This window comes from Lacerta agilis, chromosome Z (assembly GCF_009819535.1).
Source record: "Lacerta agilis isolate rLacAgi1 chromosome Z, rLacAgi1.pri, whole genome shotgun sequence".
Classification (NCBI taxonomy): Eukaryota; Metazoa; Chordata; class Lepidosauria; order Squamata; family Lacertidae; genus Lacerta; species Lacerta agilis.
The window spans coordinates 39,777,045-39,800,316 of NC_046331.1; the positions used below are offsets into that span (position 1 = coordinate 39,777,045).

Sequence of the window (23,272 nt, forward strand, 5' to 3'; positions counted from 1 at the left end):
CTAGCCCAAGGTCACCCAGCAGCTGCATGTGGAGGAGCGGGGACGAGTTGTTGCTATGCTGAATCTATCATTGTCATCAACTCACTGCTGGCAGTGATTAGAACCCACTCCTTACACTTTCTCATCTCCCTTGTTTGGGATGATGGACCACACTGGTGTTCCAAAATTTCCAAAGAAACCCATGTATCTAATCTGAAGTACCCTATTAATGGGCACTGCCTAGTAACCCTTGTTGCAGGGTGTGTGTATCTGTGTAGATATTATATCAAGCATTTCAAGGTATTACTTTACCGCAGGATGCTTTGCTAAATCCTCACACTCTTAGCACTTCATAAAAATGTTTAATTTATGTTTATATATTCGTATTCAAAATGTTAGTTAACAGCCTGTAGGGACCTGGTAATAGGATATTTTCCCCATTCTTTTTTATGTTTATTAGCTACATTAATGACTGTTTCTGCAACTCTGCTACAAAGGCTCATGCTAATGAACGCCAATTAATTCCAAAATGATTTTAAACAAAGGGTGATGAGAATAACCAATCAACCATGGCAGTGTAAAGAGCAGGCAAGTCGCTCTGACCTATTTCCCCCACTTCCATGTTGTTTCTCTGTTGACAGCTAGCACTGATAGTCCTCTATCCCACCAACTGTTTCTTGTGTGTACACACGAAAGTGTAACATTCCTCATCATCTCTCCCTCTCACACACACATGTATGCTTGGAGCAGACCAGAGAAACCAGAACTGATTTGAAATTTCTCAGGGGGAAAAGTATTCTGAGAAATTATATGAGAATTTACTCTGTTTGGAGAGGAAGGGTCTGTTTCCAAACTGTTACTTAATTTGGTGTGGGGTACATCTATAGACTGGAAAAGAATTAGTGAGATCAATACCTCCACAATCATTTTGCCACCAGCAAATCAGAAGGAGAATTTGTATTCAACTGTAAATCCCACCCAATATTGTATGTTGTTTAGGGAAGCAGTGAGTTTGGATCCACACTCTCAAAATGTGAACTGTAGCGTCCTCTCCCATAAGGTTTTTGAGAAATCGAAAAGATCCATGATAGAGAAACACTTTGTGCATGAAATATATGGCATACATGCCCAACTGCAATGGCATACCAGCTTGGCTTTGGGTCCTGTTGTCTGTCTCGAAGAGCTAACAGTGTTAAATACAAAGGAAGGACAAAATGTCAACATCATCCATTTGGGTGGAAACAGACTCACCATCCTTGGGCCACTTTCAGTGTTCAACTATTAGCCCACATCTCATTTAAATGCTACAATTAGATCTGCCACTTATTATTCCTCCTGCCATAGTATCTCAAAGATTCCTAACAGTGGCCATGCCTTGCACACCTGGTTGAAGATGGGGTGGGGGGGGGAGTTTCCTTTTAAACAATGCAAGAGCTAACCAATGCAAAAACCTAATAATTAAATTACATTTAGCCGGTAGCGATTATTATTCTGTACTGCTCTCCCACCGAGGCAGCCACGGTGATACGATTTAAGCAGCAATCTAGCAGAACACTTTTCATTGCCCATGATTGTTGTGCTGAGTAAATTGGCTTGCATCATCTTTGACTCTAATTTGGGTTTTTAGAACAGTTAATTTGAACTTAAGCACCTATGGAAATGTCATTATCATGAGGTGTCTGCATTGGAATCCTCTTTCTAGTGGGGCTCTTTCAAACTGGCTGGGCAATTTTGTAGATGTTTTTTATGCTCTCTAATGTGCCATTTATCAGTGATTTATCAGACAATGTCAAAGAGAAAGGGGGCTTTGTTACACACAACATCTTTTGGCAACATAAACACCATTGGAAAAACCGAGGTGTTTCTTTTTGAAAAGGTAGTTGGTCCTTTTACAGTGCAGATCTATGCTAAATAAGGACTCAATAAACAATTGTTTGCTTCAGTTAATCAACTTGTTAACTGCAGATGAAGAATATGGACCATGACTGCAGCTTCCCCTTAGAAAAGGTTATTCACTGTTGATGACATTGTTGAGAAAGTCCAGGAATCCCACATAATGTCTTCAGGGTCTGATGATTAGGAAGATGTAACAGTGCATAGGATGGTTGTCTGATAGGGCAGCTCCGGGTCTCCAGGTCAAAGAGCTGTACCCAGCTAACTTTTATTCAGGGTAGACCCATTTAAATTAATGGTCCTTAGCTTGTTGTGCCCATTAATTTCAATAGATATACTTTGAGTATTACTAACTTTGGAGGAAACCAAAACATATTCATCAAAAGTAAAGAATGGCAGCCTGGAGCCAAAAGTAGAGCACCTGCCTCCCACAACTCCATCACAAATTCATGTAAAGCATGTCTAAGATTGGAGTGGCAGGTATCACATTAGAACTTGTTGATGGGTGACCTGGGGACAGAAGTTGGCTGGTGGCAAGTTCCCCCCATTTGCTCTAAACAGCAGTTGTCATATGTCAACAAACAGTATAAAGCCAGACTAATAAAATGCTCACATTTGTGTTTTAACTCGCTGTCTGTTAGGGAGAAAGTCAACTGGGACTTCCTGCGTAAAAAGTTCTACAGCTTGGGTGCAATCACCGATAAGACTCTAACTGCATCTCTACATGTTGCACATCTGATAAGGTTCATAAGCAGATCAGCTCCTGATCTGATGCACTGGTGCTTCTGAGATGCATGGGTAGGTTCATTTAGGTCAGCTATAAGGAAGCTTTGGTCCTCTAGATGTTGCTGAATTAAAACTCCTTTCATCCTTGGCCACTGGCTATGCTTGTGGGGATTCAGAGTATTCAGAATTTTACACCTTTTGATGAAAAATAATTGAAATATGGAAATTTTCTCAACAATGGGGATACATCTTGCTGAATTGGACTCTTATAGTAAGAAGGGAGGCTCTGAATTTGTTTCTGAAGTCTCACCCAGTTGATAGAGGCAGCCAGTTGGTAAGTATGTGCTGAATTAAAAATGTACGCCTCCCTTACCAGGCACAGAAGGCTGAGTGCCACTTTTCCTCACCGAGAGAGGAAAATCGTGGATTATATATATGGAACGTTAACTGTATCAGGATGAAATACAAAGGAGACACATCAAAGAAGCCATATTGAAATCAGTGAATAGTTTAGCACAGTGTTTTTCAACCACTGTTCCGCGGCACACTAGTGTGCCGCGAGATGTTGCCTGGTGTGCCGTGGGAAAAATTCCAGCCAGAATATCAGCTTTGTGTTCAGCCGAACAGGCCCTGGTTGCGCACTGAATAAAGTATTTTATAATTTTTCATATTTCTGTTTACTTACTGTTTCATAATAAAGTAATTATAAAATACTTTCTTTGTGTTTATTTGATTCGTATTCAAGATAATTACTTTATATATAGTCAATATAGGCGCAGAGTTAAATTTTTTAACATTTTCTAATGGTGGTGTGCCTCGTGATTTTTTTCATGAAACAAGTGTGCCTTTGTCCAAAAAAGGTTGAAAAACACTGGTTTAGCAGAAAGGATTGGGAAGGCAGGATACTTGTGGGTTTTGTTAAGAGCAAGAGTGCTGACAGAAGTTGAAAGTGATTACTTGGTTGAAAGCAGTTACCTAGCCAGATGAGACAAATTATAATGAACACTGCTTCTCAAGAGCCAATGGATGTCCAGATTAGATAGTTCAAAAAAGAAGAAAAAGTATGGGACACCCAGCAACTCAAAACCTCAGGTGTAGACAGACAGCTTGCCAAATAACTTGTAGTTTACTTGTTTACAGAATTGTCTGGAATTTACGCAATCAAAGTTTGCATTCCTAGATGCCACAATGGGCTTTGCCTGTAATGATATAAGGTGCACACATGTTGCGGAATGGCATGGGGTATATTCAAACATGGGAAATACTGCATTTGTTTTACTAGTCATAATGCTAGCAGTTCTGTCCCATGTCCTAATGTTCCTTTCACACTGTAATACCTGTTGTGTTAGTTAACTGTTGCTTTCTGACCAATGCACTACCATGTCACGCTAAATTACATTCACACCAGTGGGCATGGTGTGCCACAGCAACGACAGTCATTGGACAATGGGGATTCTCCCCCATCCTTTGCACACATGCATACTTGTGTTCCCCCATGATTTCCCCACAAAACTGGCAAGAAAGAACTGAATGTATGCTGGCATACTGCCCCAGCCATTGGAGATAGACCCCGATTAGGCTCATTATGCAGGGTGAATAAATTCAGCCCTTTTCTCTGGCACTATTTTTGCAAGTTCAACTCTGTGCTGATATTTCAACCCAGGATGCTAACAGGAGTGCTTTTTTCTGCCCAAGAGGTGGGGGTTAAGTAGGGAGGGATTGTCGGCAGAATTAAATGGCCAACCCCTGTGTCACAATCCCAATCTGGATCTCTCACACCACTACTTTCAGTTAAAGAGAGAGAGAGAAGGAGAATCCCAATCATGGAATTCAAAGGTCACTTCCAGATGACCTGCTAAATGAGCATTCATCCTGATTTGTTTGAGGGGAGAATAGACAATGTCAGCTATTTAATGAGTGTTCATCCAGATTCATTTGATGCCATTGCATCAAAGCAAGTTTTATCCTACACTTCCCACCTGAAAATAGCTACAGTCCCCCAAAATGAATTTCATCAACCCACTCTCACACGTGTAGACTATCTTTCCTTCAACAAAATTCATGGGGGGTTGCCCCGCCCCCTGTCTGCATTTCATCCTTACAACTTTAGGGAGCCAAGGGATGGATGGAAAGCCCTAATATGGGTCTCATTGATCCAAGCGTATCCACTACACTGACTGACTCTATGAAGCTGTTACACCTGAGCATTTGGAAATGAAAAATGGAACAAATCATAAAAAGTACATCATCATCTAGGTACAAAGCATTTCTTTTTTAATGCATGACATATTATGTAGCAGTTACATCTCTAGCCCTGGGGAGGGGGAGGCCAAATATTGCCAGGATCACAGTACACAGAAAGTCTACTCTGGTAGAAATGTAAGAAGGCATCATTATTCATTCTGCCCCATATTCGATACAGGCAGCATTGTTTCTGTTCCACTGCGGTTTGACTTCTGCTATACAAAAAAATTATGTTATGTCTTATTGTCTGCTGTGGCATAATGGAAAACTGAAATAACTCATGTAATTAATTATGTAAGTTGCATAATCATTATGTTATTCCATCCTATTCATTTCAATGCAAAGGAAACACACTGCAAGGGGGGGGGGAAACGGATATAATCAATTATGTATCATTTGCAGACTGAAAGCAACAACAGCAAATGCCAATTGTATTTGCTGGATTGATTTCTGTTCTGGACATGGGAGGTGTAGCATAGCTCAGTCGGTAAAGCACAATAATCTTAATGTCAGGGTCCTAGGTTTGAGCCCCTTATTGGGCAAAAGATTTCTGCATTGCAGGGGGGTAGACTCTACGATTCCATGTATAAGCCAACATTGGCAATTTTTGCTTCCGCTTCTGTTTTTCATCAAAATTCTCTTACATTCCTCTTGCCATTCACAACCTCCCAACCACCTCTTGAAAGTGTCACCCTGTGCACCTACAATGTTTAGAAACAAAAATCCTATTAGCACCATTTTTGTTTTTTACTATGCCTAGTAGTTGGGCAGGGGTGATTCCTGAGTGGGGGGTGGGATTAATGGCTGGAGGGGAAAGGGATAAACCTATTGCCCCTGTGTGCTCATGTTGCTGATAACCATCACACTTCCTGCAGTTGTAATTTATTTGAGAAAAACAAGAGGCGTAGCTACCTGCTACGCATGAATCGTAATGTGTAGCTTGATCCTTAGAATAATAAGATTCAAACAGTTGGAAGAAACTTGGAGGTCACATAGTTTGACCCCCTGCTCAATGCAGGATCTGCAATGCAGAATGCAACAACAGCATCCCTGACAGACATCTGTCCGAAATCTTCTTTCTTTCTTTTCTTTTATTAAATCTGCATACTGCCCTTCATCCGAAGATCACAGGACAGCTCACAATATAAAAATACAAAATGAGAACACAAAATACATAACGAAACAACAAATGCAAACTAAAAAGCCTCCTCCCAGAAACACATTGAAAGGGCCACAGATTGTTTTATCAGCCAAAGGCATGGTCGTAGAAGAACATTTTAGCCTGGCACCTAAAGATATGTCGGCAAGCCTCCATTGAGGCAGGATCTGACCAACGAGGAGCCTTTTCTCATGTTGCCACCCTCCTGACCTTTTTTGGAGGGGACGCACCAAGCAGGGCCTCAGATGATGATCACAGGGTGTGGGCTGGTTCATATGGGGAAAGGCAATCAGTTCTGCCACCTCCTTTGGGCCAGACTGTAAAATGGTCTGCACTACTTGGAAAAGCTCTGCCAGAGGGACCAATGAGGATGGAATGGAGGCAGAAAGGTATGCCTTCTTTGTTGTCTTCACTGCAACTAGGTAGGCTCAACTATGAGCCCTCACAAGTGTTTGATAGCATTCAACCACATTTTTGCTCCATTCATGTTTCAGACATCTCACAGTTTGTTTCATTGCCATAAGATCTGGAATATACCAGAGAGCCAAGCAGGCTTCATGAAATGAGGGAGCTCAGGGGCCACCAGTTCAACAGTCTAAGCCATTCAGATGTTCCAGAGGTCATCCAGGGTTTCAACCGGAATGCCAGTCATATGAACAGGGAAATCCCCCAGGGTCATCTGGAAATGCATTGGATCCATCAGCCTTTGAGGGTAGACCATCCTAAGGTGTCACCCACCTCCACATTGGGGTAAAAGGTACTGAGAGCCTAAATCTCAACAAAAAGTGATCTGTGCAACAGGCCTTCAAATATTTGAAGACTGCTATCATATCTTGTAATCTTCTCTTTTCCAGACTAAATATATCCAGCTCTTGCAACTAAGGATGCCAGTTAATTCCAAGAAAGACAGAAATAGGAACAGAAAGGTCCCATATCTGGAATGGAATCCAATCCAGCAAATATAATTGGTAATCATTGCTGTTGTTTCAGTTCACAAATAACACATACCGTGTAACTGATTACTCTCCCACCATTTGCATTGTGTTTCCTTTGCATGAAACAAACAGAGTGGAATAATGCAATGATAACCATATTTCACCACAGAAGACAAGACAAACAATGTTATTCTGGGTGGAAGACGAACTGCAGTGGAACAGAAACAGTGTTGCATGCAGCAAATAAAGGGCATAATGGAAAACAACATCCTCTTACATCCATACTTGTATCTACTCCTTATAGGACTTTTCCAAGACCCTTCATCATCCTACTGAGTGTTTTTTCCACTGGAAAGGAGATGGGGAAGGGCAAACCACATTGACCCATTCCTAGAAGGTATAGGTCAAGTGGTATAGGTCAAGAGTCTGCTCTGAGTATAACATAGGGTCTGTCTACACTTCCATATGTGCCTAGAAAGCATGGGTTAAATGAATGGAGATGGCTATCTTAGGTTCATTAATTTCAATGAGATTACTGTCAGTACAAGTTCAATACACCCAATAGTTTGTAGCTAAGTCATACTCAAACTAGACCCCATGAAATCAATGAATACAGATAACTCATGTCTGCTTATTTTGATGTGTCTATTCCAAATATGACTTAGTTACAACCTTAGTATACAACCTCCTAGGAGTGCATTGGCTTTTTTTATATATAAAGCAATGTTACATTGTTGGCTCATATTCACCTTGTGATCAGCTAATGGACAGATCAAACCCTAGATCTGCCAGGATGAGGTGGGCTATTTAGGTGGATCTCTGGCAATGCTGGCAAAAGCTCTTCATCCTGACTCATCTAAGGCTCACCCAAAGCCAGATTAGCCAAGGCTGGGCTAAGTCCCCCCAAAGGTGAGTGCTGGGGGCATGGTAAGGGAGAGCAGGGCAGGGCAGAGCAATACTTACTCCCATGAACTAGCAACCCAGTGGGAGATGCAGTGGTAAAAAGGCTTGTGTATATCAAACTCTCTCTTAATGGCTTATTTCCCTTCTGCCGTGCTCATGTCAGCTCAGTCTGCAGCAGCACTAGGGGAAAGTTACAGCACAATTTAAGCCAGTGTAATGCGTGCTGGATTCCTATAGTTTGGATTGCACTGTTAGACACTGAGATTCTTTGCACAGGTACTCCTGCCAAGCCAGATCTCCACCATCCGATACTTCCACCTTTGAGTTTCTTCTGCTACCTAACATTACATTCATTTCTCATGAATTTCAACTTGTTGGTTTTTAACCAATGTCTCAAACTGCCAAGATCTTCTACACATACACACCCCTGGAAGATAGCTTGATCTATGCAATAATCAAACACAAATACCCAGCACTGTGAATCTGATAAAAGAAGCCAAAGATATAACAAGAGGGGTCTGCTTGTCCCCCTCCCTATGCCTAAGACTGAATTGGCCTTTTAAGTGAGAAAATCAGATTCTAAAAAGACCCCTTTGTCTTTTATGGTGCTACTCAGGCCTCCCAGCTTTGTGCTCTTTGCAAATCTGTCATGCATCCCCTTTTCACTTTTACGCAAACCGTGTGTGTGTGTGTGTGTGTGTGTGTGTTGAACAGCACAGGTCTGAGGACAGAGCCCTGTGGCATTCAACATGAGACCTCCCACCCAGATGATACTCCCTGGGTATACTTGTTTAAGCAGCCATGGGTCTACCTAGCAGGAGTATCGTCCAGCCCACCTTTCCCATCCTGTGTCATTTCACGATCAAAATGAGCTTGCTACCATTTTTATACCTGTGCAGATGTTTTAAAACAAAAAACAAGCAACGTGCACAGACAGATCCATTGTTTATTTACGGCCCCCCATGACAATCAGCATGGCATATGTGCCTACAATGTTTGACAGATAAAAAGAGTTATTTACAGAAGCCGTGTTTATTATGTATGAAGATGCAAGCGGCTCTAGTATTTGTTAAACCCTCCATTCATTCTCCACAGAGCTGGCATCCAGGACAGTCGTAGAAAGGCACAGGGGTAACATTGCAAATGCACGTCATTTTCATCTCATGACTGTTAATTTTGGAACACAGTTTAGCTTTGCCATTTTCACATGGCTTTATTTATTGGGTGGGGCAGGGAATGGATGCTCAGCATAGGAATTTCTCTGAAACACATTGGGCTTTTAACTAAATTCTTTGTGACACTCCTGATAACTCTTTTCTCTGGGCTTTGCCTGCAGTCCAACCAACAACATCCCCCAAGCGCCATGTTGACTACCACTGGGCATTAGTGTAGTGGCAAATTCAGGGACCCTTCATGGTAGTCACAGCTACGTCCCCTCACAGCCACTCAGTCTTCTAACACTAAACTAAATTTTTGTAGTAATAACAATTAGGGATGCATTGCCATGATCAGTGCTGATCTTTCAGCTTTATCTATTTTCTGTGCACATACATGGGCAAATGATTTGGAGTTCCATTGTATGTTGTCGTTTTTTTAATAAAAAACCAACAACAACTTGCACACCACTCTCTTCAAAGCACCTTGTGTTTTCAGTCTTCTTAAATGCCTAGCTTATAGAAAAATTTTTTCCTTGGTTTTCTCTCCATGTACCTTCTCCAAAGTGACCCTAGGAACTAGTCCTCAGTGGCAGGCTCACTTCCTTTTACTCTGACTGATGAGACCAATAGTGGGTCCAATGGTCAAGGAGGCAGTTTCTGCACGTGTTGTAGAGGGAAGACAGGGCAGATGGGCCCATCAACCTGGGAAAGTAGCCCAATTAAGAGAAGGAAAGCTTTGATCCTAAACATCCACTTCCTTGCAGGATATCTTTGGCAGAAGATAAGGCCAAGGAGTAAACCCTACACAAATCCAGAGTGGAGTTCCTAAGATGGTTGAACGGCATCTTGCACACTTTCTTCCAGCAACAACTACAGCCAAGCTGGTGCCAAATGGATTGCACTGCTTTCCTTTGGACCACAACAGTGAGGCAGAGAAGGGGGTCTTGTCATCTGGGCAGCCCAGAATCTATATATGCACTATATAGGCTTGCGCCCCACAGAGGTCATTTCAGTGCTGCTAATGCAGTAGTTTGACTTCAACTCTGGTGGCACACTCCATTGTCTCTCAAAAGAGATATGAATGCCAACAGCAATTCCAATCAGCACAAAGAGTGAAAAGGCTTCTTCTCCTGGGTTCCTCTCCCCTTTCATACTGATTGGGCAGCTCTAGGATGCTGGAGAGAGGCACCCTGCTGCAGAAATATTAACAAGTCTTTGACCCTGGACTATTCCACCTCTAATTATGGGCTATAGCTGCAGGAGGGAGCAGGAAGCAGGAAAGCATATAGAACATGAGATTTAATTTAGAAGGAAACCCTTCTGAGAAAACTGATGCAAGAAAGCTATATCACAACAGCAACTTCAGCTTCCAAAAAAATATTGTGTATAGTCTTCCTATTTTCTTCCTCTTCTCTCCAAGGAAACCCAGCTAGAATATTTGTGCTCCAAAAGCATATGGCTAGACATCTACCTTCTCAATCTGGATTCAAAATACCTCAATCAAGAAGCGCCATGCAGCCAGTGCTTCAGATGAAAAGGAAGAAAAGGTTGCAGAAATTTGCCAGTATCATTAAGAGCACGTCAAGCTGGTTTTAATTAGGAAAGCACCGATTTGCATATTAAAGAAAATACCTATTTCAATGTTCACCTGCTAAAACACAGGCAACTGTAGATGTAAGTGTAAAAAGTCACTAACAACACACATGGCTGCTGATTTTTCTACTAATTGTCACCACTGGTGATATCCCTGCTTGGAGCAATGGAGGGAGAGGAACCAATATGGCTAGTGCACACTAACAACCTTATATTCCACCTTACTGTCTTCTTAATAGTCATGGAGATAAGTGGCTGGCTAATACAAGGTCTGGCTATTTGGCCACCTCATCTAGTACTCTAAACTCTGACTAGCAGTGAGTCTCAGGGTTCTCACTCAGGTTGTGAACCTTCCTGTCACTCTCTGAATGGGAGATGGTGACTCTCTGGTTTGAACCAAGGACCTTCTGCATGCTAAGCACATGTTCCACTACTGAGCTATGCTCACCTCCCACTTTCATAGAAGTAAGCACAGCTTCTCTACTGGGTGAAGTGAAAAAGCAAAGTGTTTCCCCACTCAATGCATTGCCTCCCCACCTCAAATCACCCCCTGAAAAACTCCTATCCATCTCCTAAAGGGATCCAACAAAACAAGCTAGATATCTTTCCCTTAAGCAATCTCCCCACAAATTCTATTAAATGTTAGCAATTGACTCTAAAGGCTGCTTTCTCCCTCTTATAATGTTATGGGATAAGTTGTTTAAAGATTGTTCTTTATCCAAACAGCAGTGTTTCCTTTTTAGTAATGGAAAGTTAGATCGGGATCCAAAGTGCCTTGCAGCCAGTTATGATTGCCCAGACGGGTGTGTGTGTGCTTAAGCCTTGTGTTATTTGGACAGTATCACCGTACAACAAACTTATTTTGAAATTGAGCAGTGTGTGTGTTTAAAGATCTCAAAAGAAAACTCATAGGGTGCTGCCAAAGTCTGTGGGTGGAAGTACAGTAGCTGCTGAGATCCCAGTTTTAGACTGAACAGGAACATGATAGCAACTATTCCACTTGGACAGTGGTACCATCAAGATAGGACTTTTGGGGATGGATTCAAGGACCACATTAAGAAGAATATGCAGTAGGGGCTCCCAATGCAGCTGAGCTCTCTTACCACAATTTGAAACAAGTGAACTAATACTTATTACCATGCAAAGAGCCCCTGCCCTGGCCAGCCATTAAATCTAAATTATTTTAACTGCACCATTGATTGTAACAGAGATGGGAAGCAGAGCCACTCCATGGGTTCTACTGAAATACCAGCTGCCATTTTTCTTCTCCCCTCCATGAGCCGTCTCTGCTATAAGTTGTTTATTGTAAGAACAATTTAACCTTAAGAATTGGTGCCTGTCTATTCGACTGCAATCGCCAGGCAGGGAATGCCTTCATTGTTCATTATCTGTATTGCACTTAGCAAAATTTAGGCACTGCATGATTCTGTACATGGATAATCAGTTTTCTAACAGCACATAGGATGGGAGCATGTTTCAAGATGTGAAACTGCTCCTGCATTTGGTGAGGCTATTTCTTAGAGACCATATGGGCATAAGCTAATTAAGAACCACCCAGAGCCAGCTTTCAGAACTGGTTTCAGTTTCTTTCTTTCTTTTCAGAGCTTAGACTTGGAAAGTCACATATAAACTATATGCAATGAGGTGCTTCCAGACTGCCCTCCTTGCTAAAAATGTTACACATCTCTTCGTTATTGCCACTTGAGCTTGCTATTCTGTGTCCTGTTCCCTGTTCCCCAGGTAGATTTGAGGGTTTCCCCGCCAATAAATAATTGCCTTTTGATTAGAACAGTGCTTTTCAAACAGCTGGCCTTCAGGGAAGGGTTTCCACACTGATTTGTCTGCAGAGGGACCCCTGAGCAGGATTTGGAGTCCTGCCCCTTAGATTGCATCTTCTTTTTAATATGGATGGAGCCACCCACTGGTTTGTTTAGAACCATTCCAATACACCTCTGGGACTGGGCATTGCCAGGGAAGATCACTGGCTGCTAGCCATCTTTTGGGGAAACTGGTCCACCATGGATTAATTGTCTCATGGAGGACGGTTGGAGGATGGATGGCGGCTAACAGACTGAGGTTGAATCCTGACAAGACAGAAGTACTGTTATTGGGGGACAGGAAGCGGGCAGGTGTGGAGGACTCCCTGGTCCTGAATGGGGTAACTGTGTTCCTAAAGGAGCAGGTGCGCAGCCTGGGAGTCATTTTGGACTCACAGCTGTCCATGGAGGCGCAGGTTAATTCGGTGTCCAGGGCAGCTGTCTACCAGCTCCATCTGGTACGCAGGCTGAGACCCTACTTGCCCGCGGACTGTCTCGCCAGAGTGGTGCATGCTCTAGTTATCTCTTGCTTGGGTTACTGCAATACGCTCTATGTGGGGCTACCTTTGAAGGTGTCCTGGAAACTACAACTAATCCAGAATGTGGCAGCTAGAATGATGACTGGGAGCAGCCGCCAAGACTGCATAACACCGGTCTTGAAAGAACTACATTGGCTCCCAGTACGTTTCTGAGCACAATTCAAAGTGTTGCTGCTGACATTTAAAGCCCTAAACGGCCTGAGTCCAGTATACCTGAAGGAGAGTCTCCACCCCCATAGTTCTGCCTGGACACTGAGGTCCAGTGCCAAGGGCCTTCTGGTGGTTCCCTCGCCACGAGAAGCCAAGTTACAGGAAACCAAGCAGAGGGCCTTCTCGGTAGTGGCACCCGCCCTGTGGAACACCCTCCCACCAGATGTCAAAGAGAAAACCAACTACCAGACTTTTAGGAGTCATCTGAAACAGCCCTGTTTAGGGAAGCTTTTAATGTTTTATAGATTATTGTATTTTAACATTCTGTTGGAAGCTGCCCAGAGTGGCTGGGTTAAATAATAAATTATTATTATTATCCTTTGATAATGTTCTAAGGAAAGTAACTGCTCTCTGAAACACAGTTTAGGAAACCTAGAAATTATTTATCTGATCCTCACTAATTACATATTTATTCTGTCCATCTTCTCATGAACTACAAGGTGGCATATGTGGTTCTCCCACCGTCCTTTTTTAAAAGTATTTTTTATTAAAGATTTTCTTGATTTACAAAGGTAGTGCGATGTCTCTCTCATATTTTTTCCAAGTAACATTTTTACAAGTCAATTTCTTTTGTTGAGACATTAGGAAGAAAAGGGGGAAAGAGGTGGGCGGGATGGGGAGATGGGTGAGGTGGGGTGACGATGTTTCTATTTTATTTAGTATATGTAGGGTTTGGTGTCAGCATTGTTTATGCAGGTTCTCTGTTGTTCACTTGTTAAGATCCCCCCGTCCATTTTATCTCACAACAGCTCGGCAAGGTAGGCTAGGCGGAGGCCTGAGTTGGGGTTTGAAGATGGGTCTCCCTGGTCTTAGTTCAACACACTAACTACTACATAAAAGTGTCCAAATCATGGGACTATTAAAACTTTCCAGCACATTTGACAGTCCTTCGGAAATCCATTCCTTTCTTTAATGGGATTTGGATCCTCTGAACCATTGGCCAATTAATCTGAGGGGTAATTTTACAAAAAATAATAATAATAAAATTGATCCACATTCAAACTTATACTAAAGACAGCTGGTCAGAGGGTGTGATTTCATTCTTTAGAGGAAGGCACCCATCACCTCCTGGCAAATAGAAGGGGAAGAAATGGTGGCAGTGAGAGATTTTACTTTCTTGAGTTCCATGATCACCGCAGATGGTGACAGCAGTCATGAAATTAAAAGATGCCTGCTTCTTGGGAGAAAAGCAAAGACAAACCTAGACAGCATCTTAAAAAGCAGAGACATCAGCCCTGAGTGCTCACTGGAAGGACAGATCCTGAAGCTGAGGCTCCAATACTTTGGCCACCTTATGAGAAGAGAAGATTCCCTGGAAAAGACCCTGATGTTGGGAAAGATGGAGGGCACAAGGAGAAGGGGACGACAGAGGATGAGATGGTTGGACAGTGTTCTCGAAGCTACCAACATGAGTCTGACCAAACTGCGGGATGCAGTGGAAGACAGGAGTGCCTGGCATGCTCTGGTCCATGGGGTCACGAAGAGTCGGACACAACTAAACAACAACAAATATATACAGGCATGCGCACTCAGTGCATCCCGTCTGGCGCTGCTGCTTCTGCGGCGACCAGGGGAGCCGCCGGGCGAGGGGCGGCTCATGGGGCTGCCCTGCCCATCCGTGGAGCAGCACAGACGGGGTGCCGGGCGGTGGGGAGTGGCAGGAGGGGCTGCCAAGTGTCACCCCCTCCCCTGGAACCCGGGACAAAGCGCCCCCTACGCCCCGCCTTTCCTACGCCACTGTTGGGCAGTACATATGGAAAGCAGTTCTCTAACTTCCTCTAACACCTACATCAAGGTTGGGGAATATCAGGCCCAGGAGCAGAATGTGTCCACCCAGGCCTCTCAAAATGGTCCTTGGGGCTCTCCCTCAGGCATATCCCTCCCCAGGCCACACCCCTCACTGGTCTTATGTAACACCCTCCTTGAGTGCTTTTGCCAAGCTGGAATGTGTCCTCCCAACTCTGATAATGCCTTTTGCTCTTCTGGTTGAAGCACCCCTCTTCTGATTCCTTCACCCATGTTTTCCTCTGGCTCTGTGTTTCCCTCAGTGTCATGTGGACTTCAGAAAGCTGTCCTCGGGACAAAGGTGGCCCTCAGGATGAAGAGGGTTCACCACCCCTACCCTAGCACAATTAATTAGTTCCAGCTCCTGGTTCCCCTATTGCTCAGTCAGGGTGCACTCAGGCTTGGGTGGCAGGTGCTGCTAGCCAGAGGCCAAGCCCCTGAAATGGGTCTCCGCCAAGCTGCATTACAAAGAGAGACGTGTCTACAGCCAGAGTTCTCTTGATGAGCCCATCATATGGCCTTCATTATAAAGTATTGCAAAAGCAATACTTCTCACAGTATTTACAAATGTAAACCACATGGCCAGGCCTTGTAATACTCCACGGACAACTATGCTAAGGGACTGGGGTTTCTTTGGCTTTGTTTTATTGGTCGTTTTATTTTATTTGAAATATGAACCAGCCAAAGGGGGTTTCCAGCCTAATGCTTGTTCCAGTCCATTATTCTTCCTCTTCTGAAGTTTTCTAAAAAGCAAAGGGGAGGCTTAAATATGGAATGAAAGATCCACCCGCAAACAGAGGACATAATGTAATGTTATTTGGCAAATCAACACAAAACGGGGAATTAGTTAACCCAGTGCTCTTCCCCCACCCCTTATTCTCCCCCTTTTGGTTAGCCCTTCCATTGAATTAAAAGAAATAAAAATATAAACCCCTAAAACCTACTGCGCTTGTAAAGTTTTATAAGTCATATACAAAGCTCCTTGCATTTACCGCTCGAGCTGAATCAATATGGTTATCTACCTGTCAATTTTTTTGTGCTCTTTAATCCAGAAAGAGTGCAGGTCCTTCCTTCCTCCCCCCTCTTTTATAGCTTGCTGAGGAAGTACTAAGCTAATCAATATATCCTGTGATAAGGGGGTGATTTGAAACACATATAACAAAAGCTTATCATTTCACTGTACACTGAACCCGTCAAAATATTTTCTCAGAAGGAATGGCAAGAGAAATCTTCCATGTTTCAAGGCTTAGGTGGGTGGTGTCAGAAGCGTAATGGGACTTTTCACTTCCCACTTTCAGGGGCCTGATTGCTTCTGATATATTATGAGACATAATGAGCTACAAACTGCCACAGTTTCCAGAGAGAACAAGGAACGGCTAGATAAGGAGGACTTGAAAGTCCCAACGGTATTTCCTAGGCAAATCATTGAGTGATATATAGGGATATAAGGTAGAATCATTTTCTGTTCCACCTTGTTTTTGTCAGAAGGCAGACTTTGGTTAATATGGCACCCTGAGTGAGGACAAAATTTGGCACACACATCCAATTGGGACAAAATTTGGTGCCCTCCCTCCCTTTCACTTTCCGTTCTGCACATGTTCTCAAGTGCACTACGTCCTAATTGCAGCAGCTCAATTGCCCATCTAAATGAGTAGGTACCTATATAAATATGGGTATGAGGAGGAGGAAGAGAAGGAGGGTGCATCCCCTCAGCTCAGCACTCTGTGTGGGGGAACTGCCCAGCCCATCCTAAATCACCCAGTGCTGCATCTGTTGCATGCCACACTGTTTCCATTCCACAGCAGTTCATATTCCACTAAAAACTACTTTATTCATCTCACTGTCTGCTGCGCTGAAATCATGTAACTTATATAATTAATTACATAAATTGCATAAGTAACATTACCATTATGTTACTCCACCCCATTAATTTCAGTGCAAAGGAAACATAATGCAAATGTGGACTGGGAGCTATAACCAATTGCACATTGTTTGCAGAATGAAAGCAACAGCAACAGCCAATAGCACTCACGGCAAACCAAATTCACTCATATTGATTTCCGTTCTAGACATGAGATGAGCAAGCGAGCACCAGCAATTTCTGCCCCTGCATCTGTTTTCATTGGAATTTTCCAATATCCCTAGTGATAAGAGAACTATTAAAAATGTTCCATTGAACATAAAAGCTTGGAATTCACAAGAAAATCCTTGCTGAATTCAACCACAAGTCTGTCAATCAAGTCAAGAGTCTCGTTCCCCACAGAAGCCCACCAGATAGCTATGGGAAAACACAAAAGGGGCACGGGAGCAATTCTCTACCATCTTTTTTATGCTGCAGAAGTTGACATCCAACTGACTTGGCCTTCTCAAGACCCACAGTCTTATTGTCTAGAAAAAGTCTTGCAGATCTCATGGAAGTGGGAAGAAGGACTGATTGACTGATCTCAAAGAATTTGTAAAGTGGCTGACAGGTGGAATAAAACAGTATGCAATAACACATTGAAGCAGCCTCATTTAAGAGAAATGGATAAATATATTTTCTAACGAAACAAAATGAATCAGAAGCATCTAGCAAATCATAAACGAGTCTTTACTGCCCTGTGAAACTGAGTCAGGTGGATCTCCAATGGAAGGGCACTCCATAGTCTGGCACCATTTCTTGTACTCATGAGTCAAACATCTTATGACGGTGGGACACAGAGCAGGTCTGCACACGCTGGCCTCAAAATTCATGTAGCAGGTTCACATTGGATCACCAGCTCTTAAAGAATCTTTATTCCAGGCTGCAAAGTAGGAGTGGAGAACCTGCAGCCCTCCAGATGTTGTTGGGCTCTAACTCTCATCAGTCCTACTCCCTAGGCCAGTCCTAAGAATGGACTGAGAAACAACAACCAATAAGTTATTTGCAATGCACAGTGCCTCCTAGTGAAAAAACTATGCACTGAACACTCAATGAAGACTCCTCAGAGCACTGAGGCTAGTTATCTTTTCCTCCAACTAACCTCCTAATGCACAAAAAACAATGGTGGTCGTGGGAATAAACAAGAAGAGCAGTGGTCTTTCTACTTTTGAGAATTCGTTTCCACATCATCTTATCTCTTGAGGAAGCCCAGCAGGTTACAGAGGATTATGGGAAATGATGTAGGTTACATCGTTCAGACAGGTCAATGGCAGGTGGGTGGAGGAGACTGGCTTAGGGCAGAGGCTTGTTGGGAGCAGTGCCTCATCTACTCTATGGACCAGTTTCCGATGGATTGGAGTTGATATATGTGGACTACCCATTTACATGGGAGTTATGCACTGAACCTTCCCTGTCCATCAGCTGTGAGAGAGCCATGCTGTCCCTCTGATCTTTCCTCATTTCCAGGATCCACATTTGGGATCCTGGCACTGTGAGTGTGTGCAGTCGCCTGCAAACATAGCACACTTAAACGGGGAGTTGCCTGTACTACAGATGGGGAATAATTTCCTTGGCTGTGTTTCTCACCCAGTTGCAATGCAAACCCCAGCACACTGTATTACAGCATTGCAGAATGCTTCTCTCTAGTGCTAGGACAAATTTCACAGACCAATTATTGTATCACTACATGGCACACAGTCTTGCAGTGCATACTGCAGCACTGCACTGTGAGAAATCTTAATAACACAGTAAGCTGCATAATACCAAGTCAGAGCACTGGTTCTTGTAGTTCAGTATTGTTCACACTGAGTGACCAAGGCTCTCCAGGTTTCAGTCCCAACCTAGAGGTGATGGTCATTGAACCTGAGACCTTCTCCACGCAAAGTCAGAACTCTTATCGCTGAGCGATGGTTTTCCCCTTAATTAAGCAGGATTCCATTCCTCATGATTCTGAATAAAGGGCTGATTTCAAGATGAATGTTGGAAGCCATCAGACTCATGGGTACATCTAGCTCAGTTTTGTACACACTGACTGGCAGAGTCTCTCCAGGGCTTCAGACTGGCTACTTTCCCAGTGCTTACTTGGAAATGCCAGGGATTTGAACCTGGGATATTCTGAATACAAAGCTGCTGCTCTGCCTCTGGTCTTAATAAAACAGATGCTCTAGTGCTAAACTGAACCTTCCTTTCATGCATGATCTGAAACCAATGCTAAAACATTTTTGGCTTCTACTCACATTTCTTTGGATTCAAGGCCTTTGGTCATAAGCAGCCCCCCCCCCACTCCACACACATTGCACTATATTTTAAACACACACCCCTTCAACTGCTCTCTGACTTAAATCTTCTCTTTCAAATTTGTTAATGGATATGTTTTTTGTTTTTAATAGACAGCAAGAGTGAACACATTTATTTGCCTTTGCAATCTCATTATTTTCTTTCCGTGCAATTATTTCCTTGCCAAACAATACTGGTGACAAATTGCAACAGACTACTCCAGCAGATTTTTAACCAAAGGTAAAAATAAACAGAAACATCTGTAAAGCAATCTTGTACACAGCTACGTTTATTAACAAATACATTTTTCTAATAAAACACCATCTGCAAGGAACCCTCAGCTTCCACTTCATATAAATAGGTCTTTTTACGGTTTTCAGATGCTGTTCTCAGAAAATTATTCCAAGCTCTCCTGCAAAACACATCAGTCTTTGTTGCTCTTTGGAATGTTAATAAATAATGGCAAGGGATTTCCCTCCTTCTTTAAAGAAGTCAAACAAATTATTGGCCCCAAACAATTATTCCAAAGGGCGGGCAGGCAGGGGTTCGAACGTAGGTAAGGAAAGCCGGCCTTTCTCAATAAAGCACCCTAAGAGTGTATCATCACTTATTCAGGGTGTAAAAAAATATTACCAGCCACAAAATAGGTATTTGGGGAACTCTGCTAGGCAAGTCCTGCTATTTCAATCTGCTTGGAAGTATGCAGTGGTAGACACCACCTTGCTTAACACCTCTTAAATGTAAAATAATAGTAAAATATTTATACCATGCAGATTCACTTTGGAGAGCTGCTTGTATTCAAGACTAAGTATACACAATATTACAGAGAGTCAAGTTCTACATCAGGGTAACCCAACCGCTGCAGGGAAGTCCTGTTATGTAACTTCAATGAGTTATGTTGATTTTGCAAAGGACTATGGAACTTAATCACTGGGGTAGCTGAGCAGCTACCTATTAGCTTCTGAAATTTGGTCTGGATTTAAAGCAGGGCTAGACAACTTGGTGCCTTCAGTTCTCATGCAGCCCCAGCTGCATTGGGAGAAGCAGCTGGGTAAGCACTGATTGGTGCCTTGGTTTTCATGTGCGTGGACTTACATGCACATGCACTAGATACAAGACAGGCATGTTTCTCACTCTGGAGCTTGCTTCTAGAGACCACAGGAAACAGAATAATAGAATTGTAGTGTTTGAAGGGACCGTGAGTGTAATCTAAAGGAGTTGATCCCTGAAGAATGGCACCACTAGAAGCCTTACCCCCCCCCCATGCCTCTTGTGGGTTAACTACACAAAAACTTTGCTACAAGATGTGAGCCACAGAAACAACGGCTGATTAGACTGAGAAGAAGGATGGATAATATTAGTTTTGAATTTGAAAAAATACTGAAAATGTGGGTGGCAGTGGCAAGGCAGGCTTTCCCATTTCACCTCAAGCAGAAAAATGGGATGATCCACCCTACTTACCCAAATATTTTTTAAATAAGTAATCCACAAAAGGGGCAAAGCAGGGTTTGTGACTTAGCATGGAGAGGAACTAAATTATAGTCATTATCTGTTATATAGTCATTAGAGCTCCATTGAATGGGAATTATTTCTAAGTAAATGTGGATAGGATTATAGTCTTCATTCTTCCCCAGGTAACTAATTTCTATGAACCTGGATGCACAGCATATTTACAACCAAGTTTTGGAAAGAGGAGAACTATTACCCATTGGGTGCAGCCAATGATTATTGAGATTTCCACCAACACTCCACATTTCTTGCACCACAGAAAATGGGCTCTATCTATCTGCTGTATAAATACTTCCCAAGGTATCCATGTTGTGCAATTCTTCTGAAGATTTCAAATTGACAATAACAAAACAAACAACAAAACTGCAATCCACTGACACTTTCCTATTTTTAACCACAGACCTGATTATGTTGACCACACTCTTGGGGTCAGGTAGCGGGATAGGCATAACAGGATGTGCATCCTAGTAATCTTAAAAATAGACAGAACAATCTCTGTGAGACCCAAACAGCATGTCAAAAAGAGCTTTCTTTTCAGCTGCAGTGCCCAAGCAGTGAACAGATATTGAAAGCACATAATTTCCAGAGCTCCCTGCAAAGAGGAATTGATGGTTAAACCACTTTTGGAACTGTAGCTCTGGGAGATGGAGAGGGGGTCCCCTAACACCTTTCAGCATCCTGAAAAAAACTACAGCTCCCAGAAGTCTTTAGGGGAATCCATGACTGTTTAAATTGGTATCATAGTGCTTTAAAAGTATGGTCTGGATGTGGGGTAAGAGACTGTCAGTTAAACAGGAAACTGAGGAAGTGTAGTGGACTGAAACCCTGGAGGCAAAATAGGTAAGTAAACAACTGAACAGATAAATAAGACTTACTTCACTAGCTTGAGGAATGTTAAGCTTTGGTAGTTTATTCTTTGAGCTGGGTCCAGTGGTCTTTCCTTCCAGTGGAATCCCAAAGGGTTGGTTTCCATAAACGCCTTCAATTTCTATTGGCATCTTCAGTTCCGGTGAGTCGTTGGGAACCTGGTCTTGGCCATCCATTGGCCTAACGTAAGCAGTGGGCTTTTGCTGAGTCATGCTGCCCTTACAGTGGAGGCCTGGCAGGAAATTTTGAGTCGAAAGACCACTGTTTCCTGACAACAAGGATGTAGATGGGAGTGGAGATCCAGGCCCATGGCCCAGAAACTCGAGATCCACGGGAGACTTTGAGTGGCTGCTTTCTTTGTAAGAGTGTTCTGCCACCACTGATTTTGAATGGGTATGCCTCCTAGAGTGTGACGAGGATGGCGTTGCATTGGCTTCATCGCCTCCTCCGGATTTATGCTGCTCGCTTTGGCAAGCATAGCGGTCATCATACCTGCCTTGTGGAGGTTCGTGGGATGAGCTGTGCTTTGTCCGACTTTGCCCGCTCCCGGACTGACTTGGCTGACCACCGTTTGAGCTGTGGCTGACACGGGACCAGTCAGTCCTGGATTTTCTGCTGCTCTGGTGACTGTGCACTAAACTTGAACTGGACGATATAGCCGCAGGGGGCGGCATCGAAGCTGAGGAGTGCCCCGTGATTTGGTGGGGCGGGACCATCCGGTTCCTTTGTTCTGGGAAAAAGGTCTGTTCATTTTTATCTACTGGAGTTTGTGGCACAGAATTCTGTGGGATTCCTACAAGGTGGCTCTGGTTGGAATGGTTGGTCAGAAAGTCCTTCATCTCATCGTAGTTCCCCAATGTATTCTGGACACGGTTGGCTAGAGCATCACCTTTGTTAGTCTGAAATACAAGAAGGGAAACAATGACAACATGAATATACCTCAGTGATTTCACTACTCAGCATGGCTGCAATCTTAATAACATTTACTTGGACATCTTACTGGACTCAGTGGAATCTATGCCTAGGAAAGCAGTGTTAGGATTGCAAGAAGCAGCAGGGGTAAGTAGCAGTGCTGTTGAAGACGAAAAACAACGGACTCAGAATACGACTTTTCTCAGCTCAAAATCCTTGGATGCATTCTGAGGAAAGCTCTGTTGCCTCAAAAATTTTCTCAGCTTTGAATTTAAATTGAAAATATTATGAGCTTGTGTGCCAATTTTGCACCGAGAAAGTCTACATTCATTCACCCACACACACACCAAACATACACAACATATATTTTTTAAAAAAATCTGCATAAACCTGCTCTTCAGATAGAAAGCGTCCTATTATGGACTACAGGTTCCACATTTATAAGCATCTATTACAATAGCCAGTGCTATAGATCACTAATACTCTTCCAACATAGTTATGTTGCATTTCTGCTGCAAGAAAATGTTAAATGATTGCCTGTTGTAATTCTGTTCAATAAAATGAGACCATAAGCTTCCGAATTCTTCTGGGTTTTTTTTTTCCTCTTTCCCCCATCATTCTGACCAATTCAGTTAATTTTTGCCACCATTGCGAGTTTTCACTTTTATATCCCATGCTTTTACTGTTGGCTTTTACTGCTGGCAATGTTTCCTATGGGATTACACGCTCTGATTATGTATCTTTTCATTATTACAGATCTCTTGATTGCCATTGTTAGTGCACAGAATCGCAGAATCATCAGAACCTATAGCTTAGCAACTGGGAAGGGCAAGCGAAAATCCTTAGAGTACAAGAAGGAACTCAACA

At 43.0% G+C, this 23,272-nt stretch overlaps 1 protein-coding gene across 4 annotated transcripts in view; it reads right to left on the reverse strand.

Moving 5' to 3' along the window:
- AFF2 (AF4/FMR2 family member 2) overlaps positions 1-23,272 on the reverse strand; it is a 384,550-nt gene that overhangs the window by 242,534 nt on the left and 118,744 nt on the right. For all 4 annotated transcript variants that reach the window (XM_033137049.1, XM_033137048.1, XM_033137051.1 and 1 more), the window contains exon 3: positions 21,502-22,392. In XM_033137049.1, the coding sequence (XP_032992940.1) occupies positions 21,502-22,392 (891 nt within the window). The remainder of the gene's footprint in view (positions 1-21,501; positions 22,393-23,272) is intronic.